This window comes from Pipistrellus kuhlii, unplaced genomic scaffold, assembly GCF_014108245.1.
Source record: "Pipistrellus kuhlii isolate mPipKuh1 unplaced genomic scaffold, mPipKuh1.p scaffold_m20_p_2, whole genome shotgun sequence".
Lineage (NCBI taxonomy): Eukaryota > Metazoa > Chordata > Mammalia > Chiroptera > Vespertilionidae > Pipistrellus > Pipistrellus kuhlii.
The window spans coordinates 89,579,390-89,594,345 of record NW_023425515.1 but is presented as its reverse complement, the minus strand read 5'-3'; the positions used below and the strand labels follow the sequence as shown (position 1 = coordinate 89,594,345).

The 14,956-nt window shown below is 34.2% G+C and overlaps 1 protein-coding gene across 1 annotated transcript in view; it reads left to right on the top strand.

Moving 5' to 3' along the window:
* Nucleotides 1-3,907: 3,907 nt before the first annotated feature.
* Nucleotides 3,908-14,956, top strand: part of LIPI (lipase I) — a 32,493-nt gene continuing 21,444 nt past the window's right edge. The window contains exons 1-3 of the mRNA XM_045585205.1: nt 3,908-4,381; nt 7,323-7,431; nt 10,400-10,501. Of these exons, the coding sequence (XP_045441161.1) occupies nt 3,935-4,381; nt 7,323-7,431; nt 10,400-10,501 (658 nt within the window). The 5' untranslated portion in view covers nt 3,908-3,934. The remainder of the gene's footprint in view (nt 4,382-7,322; nt 7,432-10,399; nt 10,502-14,956) is intronic.

Below are 14,956 nucleotides of genomic sequence, written 5' to 3'. Positions count from 1 at the left end.
CCCCTACCCAAGTATTTCTTTTTCTCCTCCTTTTATCAAAGAGCCAATTTAACTTTCAAGTCACCAGAAACCTGGTTCAAATTAGCTTAGGCATAAAAGGAATTTGTTATCTCACATACAAGTTTTTCATTAAATACCACTGGGTCCAAATATTGGGGAAAAGAAAAGAAAAGAATAATGTCTGCATTCAATGATTACATCATATTTCTTTTTCTTTTGGCCAAATTAGAATGCTAAAAAATTTCTTAGTGTGATAGCAGATGTTTTATGCTTCTAAAATTTAATGGAAATATGTCACTAGTGTTTAGTTATTAATATAATAATCACTATTGGCTTTAAATAGCATTTTATAATTTTACTAAAAATACTTATATTTTATTTTATTCAAAACTGGAAGCCTGGTGTATGAATTTTATGCGTGGGTAGGGTCCCTAGGCATGGCTGGCGATCAGGACCAATCAGGGCCTTCTGGCTGCGGGCAGGGGCCTTTCTTCATTCCTTGACACTCCCTGGTGGTCAGCACATGTCATAGTGAGCAATCAAACTCCCAGTCTCCCAAACTTCTGAGGGGACACTTGGCATATTAGCCTTTTATATCTATAGATAGTACTAATTAAAGTTATTCTTGTCATAGTCTTATGCTATGGATTGTACTATGAACTGCTCTGTATGTTTGTCAGCATATTACTTGGGAATTTTTCTTTAGATTGCTGCATGAGTTGGAATGGTATATAGCTCATGTAGCTGTGTGTCTGTGTGAGTATTTGTCCTGTTAACCTAAAAATAATAGGCCAATGTGAGAGGCAACAACATTTATTTGAGATTGAAAAGAATGGCTCAGTTGGAAGCACTGATTCAAGCAGAAACCCAAGTAATATTCTGATTAGAAGGTGAAGGCAAGGGATATTTATGAGAAAGAAAAGGGAACAATTACTTCAACAGAAGAAAGTCATTTATATGGATGCTAATAAACTAAATTAATTCTAAAGTATGCTTTTAATTTTTAATACAATAGTAATAATATCCATTTTCTTGTTATCTTTGCAAACAGTTGTTTGAGATACAATGTTAAGAGTAAGACCTGCAATGCAATACAATTCCTCTGGGAGGGCAGCTCCAACTTGATTGTAAAGTGGCTTTGTTTATATTATTTTTTGAGTCTATATTTGCTATGTTTGATATTAGAGTTAATCTCGCTTATAAAAATTATTTGTTAAGCTTTGTATTTTTCTATTTTGCAAAAATATTAGACCTTTGTTATGCTTCAAGTTTTTAAACTTAACTTTATTAAATTTAATTTTATACACCATAAAATGTATTATTTAAATGTACACTTTGATGAGTTTGTAAAAATATGTTCACAATATTTTATATGATATATAACAATCATATCGATCAAATGGAGCAAGCCACCCTACCTATAAAGGGAGAAAAACACACAAATGGAATGGATTCAGGAAAAGATGTTAAATTGGAATCAATGTTTGAAATCTAGTATATTAACATACTTTCCTTTCGAGTAGAATATACTCACATCTCTATTGAAAATATCCCATGTGTGCTTCTTTCAAATATTCATAGCTAAGTTTTATTTATTTTTCTGTGAAAATTGAGATTCTTTGCTTTTAATATTTAGGCTTCATAAAGCTACATAACTGTTTATATATAATTTTTTTCTATTGTAATTTTATTGTTTTTATGCTTTTAACTTTTATATTTCCTTTATTATTTTCTTCTTGTCTTTGCTATACTTTTATATTTTTTAGTGTGTTGAAAGTTGTGTGGACAGTTTTATATAGTATTGTAGTTAACATTTAATATGGCATCAATATTGCACACTGGCATGCAATTATTTTCTTAAATATTGTAACCACCATTCTCTCCCATCTCCATATTTCTCCCCCCACTCACCCAGGGGAACACTGATGATTTTTAATTTGAATTATCATTGTCTGTCCCATATCTTTGTTTTCTTTTGTAATTTTAATTTTTCTTTCTTTTTTCTTACTTTAAAGTGAGCTTTCCGTGTGTCTTAATATAACTAATGTGAATTTCTATTCTGCAATTGTAGTTTTACTTTTTCTTAATAGGAGTTTCTCATTATTTCATGTTTCTTCTTAATCTATGGTATTTTTATCCCAATAAATTTTATACCAATGTCTTCCTATTCCTTTTTTTAAAAACATTATTGTCCTTGCAGTCTAATAAGTATATTATAGTTTTCTGCAATTAATTCTACAGCTGGTATTGGATAACAGATCTCTCTGTTGATTGTTTTGGGTGATTTCTTTTCCTTATATCCTAGCAGGGATTTTATTGATTTATTCCTCATTAATCATTCCAAGGTTAAATCAAATCTAACTTGGCTTGGAATGGACCAGCAGTTTGGATATATCTATTGCATTTGGCCTTCTTACAGTTCCAGATGGTGGGAATATGGGTGGACACTATTCCATAAACAATTTGTATAGTCTAGTAAGAACTGATACTGTACTGTGGGTTTGATTTATCCCTTTTCTTAATTTCCTCATTCCCTAGTACTTAGAATAAATGAAGTATCAGAAATGTTCCAAGTATCTTGTCCAAGTATCTCTTCACTGTTAACTTGGGAGTTAAATGTAGGTCTTGTTTTCCTTCATTGCCTTTCTCCTATATCTTCTTCTAAGTAATTGTGATATAATACATTTATACTTTCCAAATTGGAGTGATTTTAATGAATAAATAATAACATTATTATGGTTTATCATATATATTATATTTATATATTAAATATATTTATATTTATCATATATATTTCACTTAATCAAATTATTATTTGGGCATTTATATAACTTTTATTTCTCCAGTATTGAAATTATATTGGTTATTTTTTTAATGTGTGTGAGAACTCTTTTCTTGGGACAATCTTATGAGTGATATTACTGTGATAAAGTATATTAACACTTCTGTGACTTTTTATATATTAAGAAATAGTTTTCTCACATCTTCACACCAAGTTAAACATTCAGAAGTAGTACAAGCATATAATCTTATTTAAAATTGGTATTATATACTTATTTTGAAAAATAATTACAATTCTGAAAAACTATGAAAAAGAAAATATAAGCAGCCATTGTTTCACAGCCCAGCAATGGCTACTACTATTGATTTGGCTTAGTCATTTATTTTCTGCCCTGTTTCTTTCTAGGTTGAATAGTTAGATGGATAGATGAGTAGGTAGGTAGGAAGGTAGATAGATAAGATGAACATATACATGAGAAGACTTATAAGAGGATTTTTAAAGTGTCTTAAATTTTGGTGTACTTATGCATAACCCTGTGATTTATGTCTTTACATTTAATATAATTGTTTATTAATATAAATCCTAGAAAGAAAATCAGGAAGAATAAATATTTTAAGATTATCTGTGTGATAGACACACAAACATATAAAATGTCAAAAGGATGATGTATTATACATCAGTATCCATGTAAATGAATATTTGTTACATTAACCCTTACAAATATTGAGTATTAAAATGAATTGTCTACTATTGCTTAATTTGATAGGAATAAAATTATGTTATTTTTTATTTATATTTATTTGATCACTAGTCAGGTAAAATATATTTTTTCTAATGCTTATCCATTTGTAACTATTTTCTGCAGAATATCAGTTAAAGTTCATAATCTACTTATCTAATTTTACTGCTTTATTAATAATATTAATAATTTATTCAAACTATTTGCTATACGGTACAGATAAAAATAATTTTTAATCAAATCTTATTTATTTCTATATTTTATAGTAAATTTTAAATACTTCTAGTTCAAAAATTCTTTTTACATAATCAGCACATCAACATTATAGTTACTCAGTAAATTGTGAATTGCTAATGAAATTACTGGTAAATTCTCCCTACCCTTCAAGTTCAATTTTGCTTTTTGCAAGAGCAATGGGAATGGAATCAAATACTATCTCAGTACTCAACTTGACTGAATTTTTTTTTATTCCAGAGAATAAAAGACCATGCCTTAAATTTTCTGAGCTAACTATAAAGGATTCCTTCAGAGATTTGTTTAATCCCAAAGTGGAGATATTTTTGATAATGTATACAAGGAACAACCTAAATTGTGCTGAGCCTCTGTTGGAGCAGGATAATTCACTTAATGTTAACTTCAACACAAGTAAGAAAACAGTCTGGCTTGTTCATGGATACAGACCACTGGGCTCCATTCCATCCTGGCTTCAGAACTTCCTAAGGATTTTGTTGAATCAATATGATGTAAATATAATTGTGGTGGACTGGAACCGGGGTGCCACGACTTTTATTTATGATAGAGCAGTTAAAAACACCAGGAAAGTTGCTGTGAGTTTGAGTGAGTGCATTCAGAAGCTGTTGGTAAGTCTGGAATGTTATATATTATATATGTTATACAATATACAGTGGGTTATGCAAGACTACCAAGTGTTGCCGAAACCGGTTTGGCTCAATGGATTGAGCATCGGCTTGGGGACTGAAAGGTCCCGGGTTCGATTCTGGTCAAGGGCATGTACCTTGGTTGCGAGCATACCCCTACTAATAAATGACTCTCTCTCATTGATGTTTCTAACTCTCTCTCTCTCTCTCTCTTCCTCTCTGAACAAAATAAAATAAAAAAAAGACTACCAAGTGTTAATAAAGAATGCTTTTTTTCATACTTTTAATGCTTAATGCTTTTTTTCCTCAAAATTCAGAATTACTGCTTGATATGCTAATGTATGCAGTCATCCTTTTTTGTATATGTAAATGGATAATTTTATACTTAGATGTGACCTGTCTTAATTTTAAAAATATGTTAAAGACTAAGTTATTGTGTTTTATCTTTTAAGATTTTAACTTTTTATCCCTATGCAGAGTTTAAGATACAGTACTGATTCTGTATAGACATAGGGAATAAACTATATAATCATTAGATACTTTAGTTTTTCTAATATATAGCTAGGGTGTTTATAATTTACAGTTAATAAAGTGTAAATTGGTAAAAAATAGAGAAAAACAACTTGAAAAGTAGCTTATTTCTGCCAACCTTGGAGGAGGTCTTAGTTTCATTCATATTTGTCCAGCATTTAGGTCCAGGGTTGGGGTGAGAGAAATAAATTCAGGACACTTTTAGGTCATCTGTCCTTACTACGTCAATCCATATGGAGATCCATGTCTGTTCCAGATATAGGTGGTGGTGATGTGCACTTGAGAGAAAGAAGGGTGATATTTGATTTGGGGGACATTCATGGCCTTTGAATTGTGTTGTGCTTAACTTCCAAGTCTCTGCTCAAATTGAGCAAGCATGTCACATCCAAGTAGTTACATGCAGTGGTTAGGAACTAGACAGGAGGGTTTCCAAGACCCAATCCATCTCATCATCTGTGTGACTTTGAGCAATTGCTTAAAGTCTCTGCCTCATTTCCTTAGCTATACATTTGGAATAACAAAACTTTTTATCAATGTTTAACTTTTAAATAAAATTAAATTTTAACCAGTGGCTGTTATATAATAATCATTGGCAAAAATCATTTATTCTAATTATTTTTATATACTTAAATGTGGGCAAAGCAAAACCATCCATCTAGACAGAGGTAATTGATTCACCTGTTGTTATGGATAATCTATGAATTTCATAATTGATTTTTTTCCATATAGCAGTGCTCTTTAATTAACATGTACCTTAAAGTATGGGAAATGTAAATGTGAAATAGAAAAATATGGGAAAATTTGTAGTGTTAGATATGCTGCTAAGAGTGGCTTTGCTTACAAAAGCTTCATATTAAGGGGAAGAGATGATAGGATCAGTAGTGCTAAACTTGAAAGTGATACTCCCTCAGGTTTCTGGGCACTGCTCTGAAATTTTGAAGAAAATCACCATCCTGAGTTTATAAAGCCTAAGTCTAATTCCTCATTAGAAGTAAATGCTCTATATCTTCAACAAGCCATCGGATGTGTCACTGTGTAAAATGAACCCTCACTTCCTCCAACTTAGAGGTTGGAGGAAGAAATTCTCCCTCATTTAAGCTCCTAATTGGTCTCCACCCCCGCTAAGGAGGGATGTCTGAAGCTCAGAGAGGTATCTAAAATTTGGCATGGAAGATCAGATTTCATCATTCTCCAGCTTGTTGTGATCTGGGGAAATCACTCAAACACCATGAGTCTCATTTTATCATCTCTGAAATGAAGATGATCCAAACTGTTCAGTCTTTCAATAATATTTGACACAATCTGATGAGAATATAATTTGGAGTTAAACAGACCTGGACTAGAAATACATTTTTTTTTTTTTTTTTGCTTTTAGAAATAAATACATGTGGCTTTGGGCAACTTAAGATCAAATGATATTTACTGTGCATTTCATACATTCTAGGAACAATAGGATAAAAATAAATAACTCACAGAACTATTGTGAATATTAAATATGAGATTTATAAAGCACTTGTCAAGGTAGCTAGTATTGATACAAAGTAAGTACCCAATAATGTCTAATTATTATTGTTATACAATGATTTACTAATTAAATGTTTTATTTTGCATATATTATTCTAGATAATAGATGACAGAGGTTTTAACATCTATATATAGTATATAAAAGCCTAAGTCTCCAGAATGACATGCTCTGTCCATCAGGGGGCAGATACTTAATCAGTGTGCTCCAACAGCCAACCACCCCAGGCCAGCCAACCTACCATGGTCCTTCCCTCCTGAACTTCAAGCTGGGATGGGGAACCAGGGATGGGTGGTGGTGGACACAGCCCCTTTCCCAGAGGGGCTGGCCCTTCCTCGGGACCCTTGGCCGACCTCTTGTGCCCTGTCCCTCCCCTCAGCCAGTAGGCCCTGATTGGCCTTCTGTCTGTCCACCATGGTGGTGGCATGATGGCAAGGGAAGGAGGTGCGGGGAGGTGGGGAATCGCACAGGGGTGGGGTACCAGTGACTGGCATCTAGCTACTGTTCCTTCGGCAGCCTGCCCGGTGACCATTGTCTCCTCTCAGGCCCTGCACTGATTGGCCTGGTCCCAATCTGCCTTGATCACTGACCAGGCCTAGGGATCCCACGCATGCATGAATTTTGTGCACCAGGCCTCTGGTTTTTAAATAAAAATTTAATGTAATTATTAAAAACATGTAGAGAAAAATCAGATATTTCATGGAAGAAATTGAACAAAGATATAGTTATTTTTAAAATTATAAAGTCTTATTTTCTATCTTTCAGAAATGGATTAAACTAGAAAAAGTAACAAATTTTAAAATATTGATGCAAACGGTATAATTTGTGACTTTATGAAATGAAAATTGTAACACTGACTTTCTATTGCAGAAGCATGGAGCATCTCTTGATAATTTTCATTTCATAGGTATGAGCTTAGGGGCTCATATTAGTGGATTTGTTGGAAAGATATTTCAAGGTCAACTTGGAAGAATAACAGGTAAATTTTTTTATACAATTAATGTGTTTGCATACATTTAAGAATCAGAAGTTTTACCTTATTTAAACTTTAATAGCTATAATATTTAAGCCATAAAAATAATGTACAAATATTTATTTTTTTTCTATATTACTATATATTCAAATGCTTGTCTTTATTTTAGTTAGATTTAAAAGTTTTGTTTGGTTCTTAGCTGAGCATGTTACTCTTATAAAATTGAAAAGAATCAGATCAACTTCTGCAGCTACATTTGAATTTTAAAACATTATTTTGACAATACAGAGAAAAAGTTGGCCCATTAAATATAAAGCTTTTTCATGTATTAAATAAAAATATAAACATGTACTATATTTAATTTCAAATTTTAATACAAAATTTGATGTATTTCAATTCTTTTAAAAATTTTACTGGAACAATAGGAGAGTTGGGAGTTGTTATTTAAACTTAAGGGATTCCAGGTCCCAGTTACCCTCATATTTCTATAACAAAGTTCCCTTATCCAGTAAGCTTGATAACTAAATAATGCTGACATGGATTTTCATGCTTCCCTGTAGGAATATTGGTGAATTTTGTAGGAATTACAGATTTGCTTTATATGGGCCACTTCCATTTATGGTAGGGATAAATTGGCCTAAGGTCACAGAGCAGGGCCGCATAAGTACATCTGTACTTTTCTAGGATACGATGGAAAAGGTGCTCCCTTGAGTTCTTGAGTCTACAGCCACACAGCTCAGCCACCCATCATGGGAGAATTAGGGCCAGCTGGTCTTCCTAGTTCTGAGGTGTAGCCAATTAGTGAGAGAGCTGAATTTGAATGCAGGGCTTCTTTTTCTCTGCTCATCATCTTCTAGAAGCATGTACCAGCTTTCTGGGGACAGTGGCAGACGTGGCCTCACTAGGCAGGGCAATATGCTTCCACTCCGTTAGTGTGGAGGTGCTACTGGAAGGTGGTATCCAGATTCTCTCTCTGCCTGTGATGCCATCCAGCCAGTAAGGCCGCATTTCTCAGCAACAAGTGGTCTAAGGGTTCAAGTAGTTTCCCAGACCTCACAGTCAACCTAAGTGTTGATCAGTGAGTATTTCATTTTAATTTTTTATTATTTTTAATGTTTATTTTTCAATTACATTAGTATTATTTTCAGGAATACAGTATAGTGGTTAGATGGCTATATACTTTTGAAGTGACGTCCTCCAATAATTCTAGTACTCACCTGCCACTAGAATAATGGTGATTTGAGAACTGGTAGGATATTATTCCTCCCCAACCAATTTAGCTTTTTAAGAATTATGGAGATTGATGTTCATAGAAGATTTTTAATAATTTCAAGTGCAAGTAAAAGGTAGTAGAGTTTTTTAGGAAAGTTAAGCAAAGGGGGAGAGGAGTGGATAACTTGTGCAGATTTTTAGGATGTTTACAAGCCTTTAATATACCTTCCTTGCCTTGATCAGTTTTAGTGTCATTCTCATTATATGGATGTGAAAAATCTGGTTAATTGAATGAATGTGAAAGTGTTAAAAAGTTAGCAACAGCTAAGCCATAATTTACACGAAGTTCTCTAGCACCCAAGGCCCATTCTTTTTCAATTGCCACATTAACCAGTTTCGACTGGTGGTAAACCTACTTTATTTTAAGGTGTGTTTACTTACATATTAGTCCAATTTGAAAGGCTATACATGTCAAGCAAGTATGAAAGTTTACAAGTCCAAGAAATGTGGTGCTTCTACATAAGAATCACTTATAGGAAGAGAGAATTTTCTGCCTTATTCAGTAAGTGGGCTAACTAAACAAGAATAATAGAAGGGCCTGAGATAATCAACATATTTTACTTTTTAAAATCTCTTTTAAAGATGATGTGTCTTCTATTGTGTATATGTTATCAAGGCATTGACTTTTATCTCCTACCTCCTTTTTTTGACATTATCCAGAAGATCATGAGCCAAGACTTTTTATTTATAATTTCAAATAGAATATATTCATATTTCATGGAACTTTAAATATATTTGTCTTATGTGTGTGGTAAACTTTTGTGAGAAGTAAATGATAAATAAATGTTTATTTAAATATAAAACAGTAATAAATGTATTTTATCTCACAACCCAAATTGCATCTGACACCTAACAATTATTTTAGACCTATAGACAGATCCAGGATGAACTAATAATGCACAAGACTGGAATGGTACTGATTTTCCCCCCCTCAGAAGTAGTAGTAGTTATTTATTATTAAAGTTCTACCATTTTTTCTAGTTACTTCTTAAATAAAATTGCTAAAAAAAAACACAAAACAAAAAACTACAATATTTTGTTGAGGCATCTCTGTGTGACTTATTAATACTATATTGTTGATAAACTCTGAAAATTGGTTAACAGTATCCTATATAATAAAACTCTAATATGCAAATTGACCAAATGGTGGAATGACCAGTCGCTATGACAATCACTGACCACCAGGAGGCAAATGCTCAAGGCAGGAGCTGCTCTCTGAGGTCAGTGCGCTTTTCCTGTGGGAGTGCCACTCAGCTAGAGACTGGGCTTATGGATGGTGAGCGCAGTGACTGTGGTAGAAGCCTCTCCCACCTCTGCTGTAGGGGGTGGTGAGGAGTGAGGGCTCCCAGACTGTGAGAGCCCCAGACTGTGAGAGGGATGTCTAACTGAAGGCTTAGGCCTGATCCCCCTCAGCAGGCAGACATCCTTCGAGGGGTCCTGGATTAAGAGAGAGCACAGGCTGGGATGAAGGACCCCCCTCCCGAGTGCACGAATTTTATGCACTGTGCCTCTAGTTATTAACAGAGTAAAGATACTTGCTATTCATCCAATTTTATTTATTTTTAAATTAGTTTTTAGACAGATTTAAGCTAAAACTATACAGGTTTATATTTATGATGTAATAATAATGAAAGCATATGATCTAGTGAACATTATAGTAGAATTTGATTAATAGATTGATAGTGTCTTTGTTGAATTTCAGGACTTGACCCTGCTGGACCAAAATTCTCCAGAAAACCATCAAATGGCAGATTACATTACACTGATGCAAAGTTTGTGGATGTCATTCATTCTGATACTGATGGTAACAATGCTGGATTTATTGATTAATTATTTGAAAATGAAAAAAAAGGGATGTAAACACTTGAATAGGAGAACCTAAGAAGAGAAAGTGTAGGAGATAAAGTGATGATACTTCTGTAACTATGTAGTGGCTATATTTCCCACAAGCAGTACTTTTTGGAGTTAGTGAAATTCTCAGGCACCAAATGGCACTCTCTGCCTTCAGTTTCTCTCCTTCAGGTTTTCAAAAACTGTCTTGTCATAAAAAATACTTCATCTTGACAATTTATTGGCAGTTTTATTGATTTGACCACAGTTTCCCCCATGCTTAATGTATTTAAGTTACCATTCTCTCCACTTATTTTCTAGTTCTATCACCTAGAACTGACCACAGCAATTCAGGCACAGGTAAGGAATACCTTTCCTTACCGGTAGGAAAATAATTTCTTTAATCTTCCTGAAAATCTCTAATAGACTATTGATAGCTTGGGCCAGAATACATTGAACAGACACTTACAAGGAATAATTTAGTTGACCCTGATACCTTTGACACTCATAATAATAATACTAGTGGCCTGCTGCATGGATTCATGTACATTGAAAGGAAATTAATTAGAAGAAATATTTTAATATCGCTATTGCCATATTTCTGTAATAGAAGTGTCAGAAATGAAAGAAAATTAGTAAAATGTACATGAAAATAATATATAAATAGATTAATAAATAATAACAAAATAATATAACAACATTTAAAATAGGGTTGAATGTGTCCCAAACGAAGAGATGAAATCCATAATACTGCATTTGTGTGACTCAGTTCCTTACATTTTGTCTAATATCATTGTCCATTACACTGTTGTCTCTGAGTCTTAATGCAATATTCATTCCTCAGCCTTTTTCACCATGTGGAGAAAGAATAGGACACGTCATTACATCTAATGTGGGAAACAGGATACTGATTTGTTTTGTTTTAGCAGCATTTGGATTATTGGGATCTGATTTACAATGAACAACGCCAGTTTCTTTTGTGGCAATAGAGATACATTGTGGCAATAGTTGGTCTTTAGATATATTCTGTCAATGCTGCTGCTTTCTTTAGGCTTTATAATGTCAACAAAAACAACTAAATTTATGATTGACAATGACAGATTCAAACACATGCAATTGGTGCCAGAAAGAGTTTTATATGTATTGAGCATGTGTGAGTCAACTTAGCCTTTTATATATATAGAATAAACTTGCTTAATTAGATCTGCTTTCTGATTTAGCTAAACTTTTTCCAGCCCAGTGAAGCACCCCAACTTCTCTTTCAGGTAATTGTCAGCAACACAGCAGTAAATATCAACACAATATTGTAGATCACGCAGGGAAAACAAAGGGTAAAATATTTAACTGTAGCAGTGTTTGACTATATTCTGAGCAGTGAGGAAACTTGAAGTCATTTTCAAGGTCCGCCATTTCTTACTTCTTTTCAATCAGGACAAGTTTCTAAACTTTCCAAATCTCTGTTTTTTGGCTAATGAAAAGAAAATAGGATTCAACTGAGTCTCCTATCTACCTACTCCAGGACTCTGTGAGGATCAAATGAGATCAGGCAGGTGAAAATGCTTCACTAACATTTGTTTAAACTGTAAAATGTTTGCATTTGCCTATAAAACAAGTCATATTCCTGGGCTGAAGAAATTCCAAGGAGGGTAGTCGCTAGGGAGAGGAAGCATATTGTATTGTCTATCATTACTGATGTCATTACCTGGTGCCCACAGGGGACCATTTCTGGGCTGGTCTGGGCTGGGCTGTGGGCCACATTTTTCACCATGGGGTCTTGGAAGTGTTGGATGCAATTCGGTGGGGTGTTGCTCCAGGGTGGTGGCAGGGCCTATGTCCCACTTGGGGAAAGCCAAGTGTTGGTATGTTGGTGCCAGGTTCATGGTGACATTTATTTGTAAATAGCCAGTGCATGTCATGGCAGCTCCTACTTTGAGTATCTGCTCCCTGGAGGTCAGTGTACATCATAGCTACCAGTTGAAGGAAAGGATGGACAGTTAGCCTTTTATATATACAGATATTTTATACAGATTTATTGAACATTTTCTATACAACAAGCAATGCTTTAGGTGTATGTGAATTAATTATGGAATTCTTCTAGGTCCCTATGAGATATGTAAACATTATCATTCACATTTTACCAATGGGGAAGCTAGGGTCAAGGTCACAAGGCCAGCAAGTGGCGGAGGCAGAATTTAAAATGAAACCTTTTGATTACAGAGTCTACACTTCGCTAGTATGTTGCTCTGATTAAGGTGTGTTGTGGTTGTGGGTATGGGGAGATTATGGTGTTAAGATAGAGACATAAGGAAGTGACACTGGACTGCTCATATTCCCCTGATTCCTCGAGTTTTTTTTTCTTTGGTCCAGGTAATTTATTTGCTTCATATTCCTCTGAATTTACCTTGTGGCAATGCCTTTGTAAGGAATATAAATGCCATATATGCCATAGATAATTTTTCAACTTCTATGTCTATATGCCAATTGACTGAAATTATAGTCTGAGCAATTCTGCTCCTTATTTAAAATCTAAATTCACCTACAATGCCCAAAGTTCCATAGTTTGAGTACAAAAGCCCCAACATCTCAAGACAGCTTTATTTCTAACTCTGTATATCAGCTTAACATTCCTACACACTGCACACTTGTTGCCCAATTACTCTTAAGTTCTTTGTCTGAACTCTTCTTCCTGAAATCCCTATATCTATTCTGCCTATGGCCTTTTGAATCAGTTCTGTATACTTTTTAGTATTTTTGTTTGTATATTTCACTTTTCCTAATAAACTCCTTTGGATTGGCATAGGCAATCATCACTTGGTATCCATGGGGTATTGGTTCCAGGACCCCTCAGATACCCAAATTCGTAGCTCTGTTAAAGTCCCATATATAAAATGGCACAGTATATAATATGCATGTAAGCTACACACATCTTACCACATACTTTATCTCTCCCTTACTAATACTCAATATATTGTAAATGTTATATAAATAACTGTGATACTGTATTGTTTAGGGAATAATGACAAGAAAAAATCTGGACTGTTCAATAGAGATGCAAGCATAATAGGCCTAACTACATAGCACATGTCAGAAACAATGTAATATATTTTTTGGAATATTTTTTATCTGTGGTTGATTGAATCTATTGATGTGGAACCCATCGATATGGTGGGCCAACTATACTCAACATTTTTTGATGAAAAGCTCTTCATATCTAAGTTGCCACTAGCTGTCACAGAGTTGATATCTTTGGTAACCTTTTTGGAGAATCACATATGGGGAACAAAGATTTTTGACACTGCATATTCACCTGACAATGTGGTTTTATATAAGAAATACATGGTGAGGCAAAATTAGGTTCACAGTTGTGAGTACATGAAACCCAGAGTTTATTCTTGTAGCATTATTTGTTAAAGTTTTTAAAATTATTTTCCATATGAAAAACTGTAAACCTACTTTTGCCCTGCCCTGTATACTAATAGTCTAAGGAAGCCAGGCACAAAATCACACATGAAGTATAAATCAATTTATGTATTTTTTTAAAAGGGACAATTTTTAAAAATATATTTTATTGATTTTTTACAGAGGGGAGGAGAGAGGGATAGAGAGCTAGAAACATCGATGAGAGAGAAACATCGACCAGCTGCCTCTAGCACACCCCCTACCAGTGATCTGCCGCAACCAATGTACATGTTCTTGACAGGAATCGAACCTGGGACCCCTCAGTCCACAGACCGACACTCTACCACTGAGCCAAACTGATTTAAGCTAAAAGGGACAAATTTAAATTGTAATGTTTTGTGAGGCATGAGACTAGCTAAATGAAGGATTTTATTAATACAAAATATTATTTTTTAGAGGAAAGAGAGAAACTGTGATTGGATAGGGTACACTAGGGGCTTCTGAGTTACTATTTCTTTTCCAGTACTTTAATATACATAATATTTTTCTTTGTTGATTAAGGTATTACATATGTGTTCTTATCCCACCATTGCCCTCCTTCCCCCTAGCCCCCTCATGTCCTTAACCCCCTGGTGTCTGTGTCCATTGGTTAGGATTATATGCATGCATACAAGTCCTTTGGTGATCTCTTATCCCCTTACCCCCACCCTCTCCTACCTTCCCTCTGAGGTATTGACAGTCTGATCAATGCTTCTATGTCTCTGAATCTGTTTTTGTTCATTACTTATGTTCATTATAGTCCATAAATGAGTGAGATCATATATTTATCTTTCTCTGACTGGCTTATTTTGCTTAGTGTAATGCTCTTCAGTTCCATACATGCTGTTGCAAATGGTAAGAATTCCTTCTTTTTTTTCTGCAGCATAGTATTCCATTGTGTAGATATACCAAAGTGTTTTTAATCTATTCATCTGCTCATGGGCATTTAGGATGTTTCCAAATATTAGTAGCTATGGTGAATTGTGCTCTA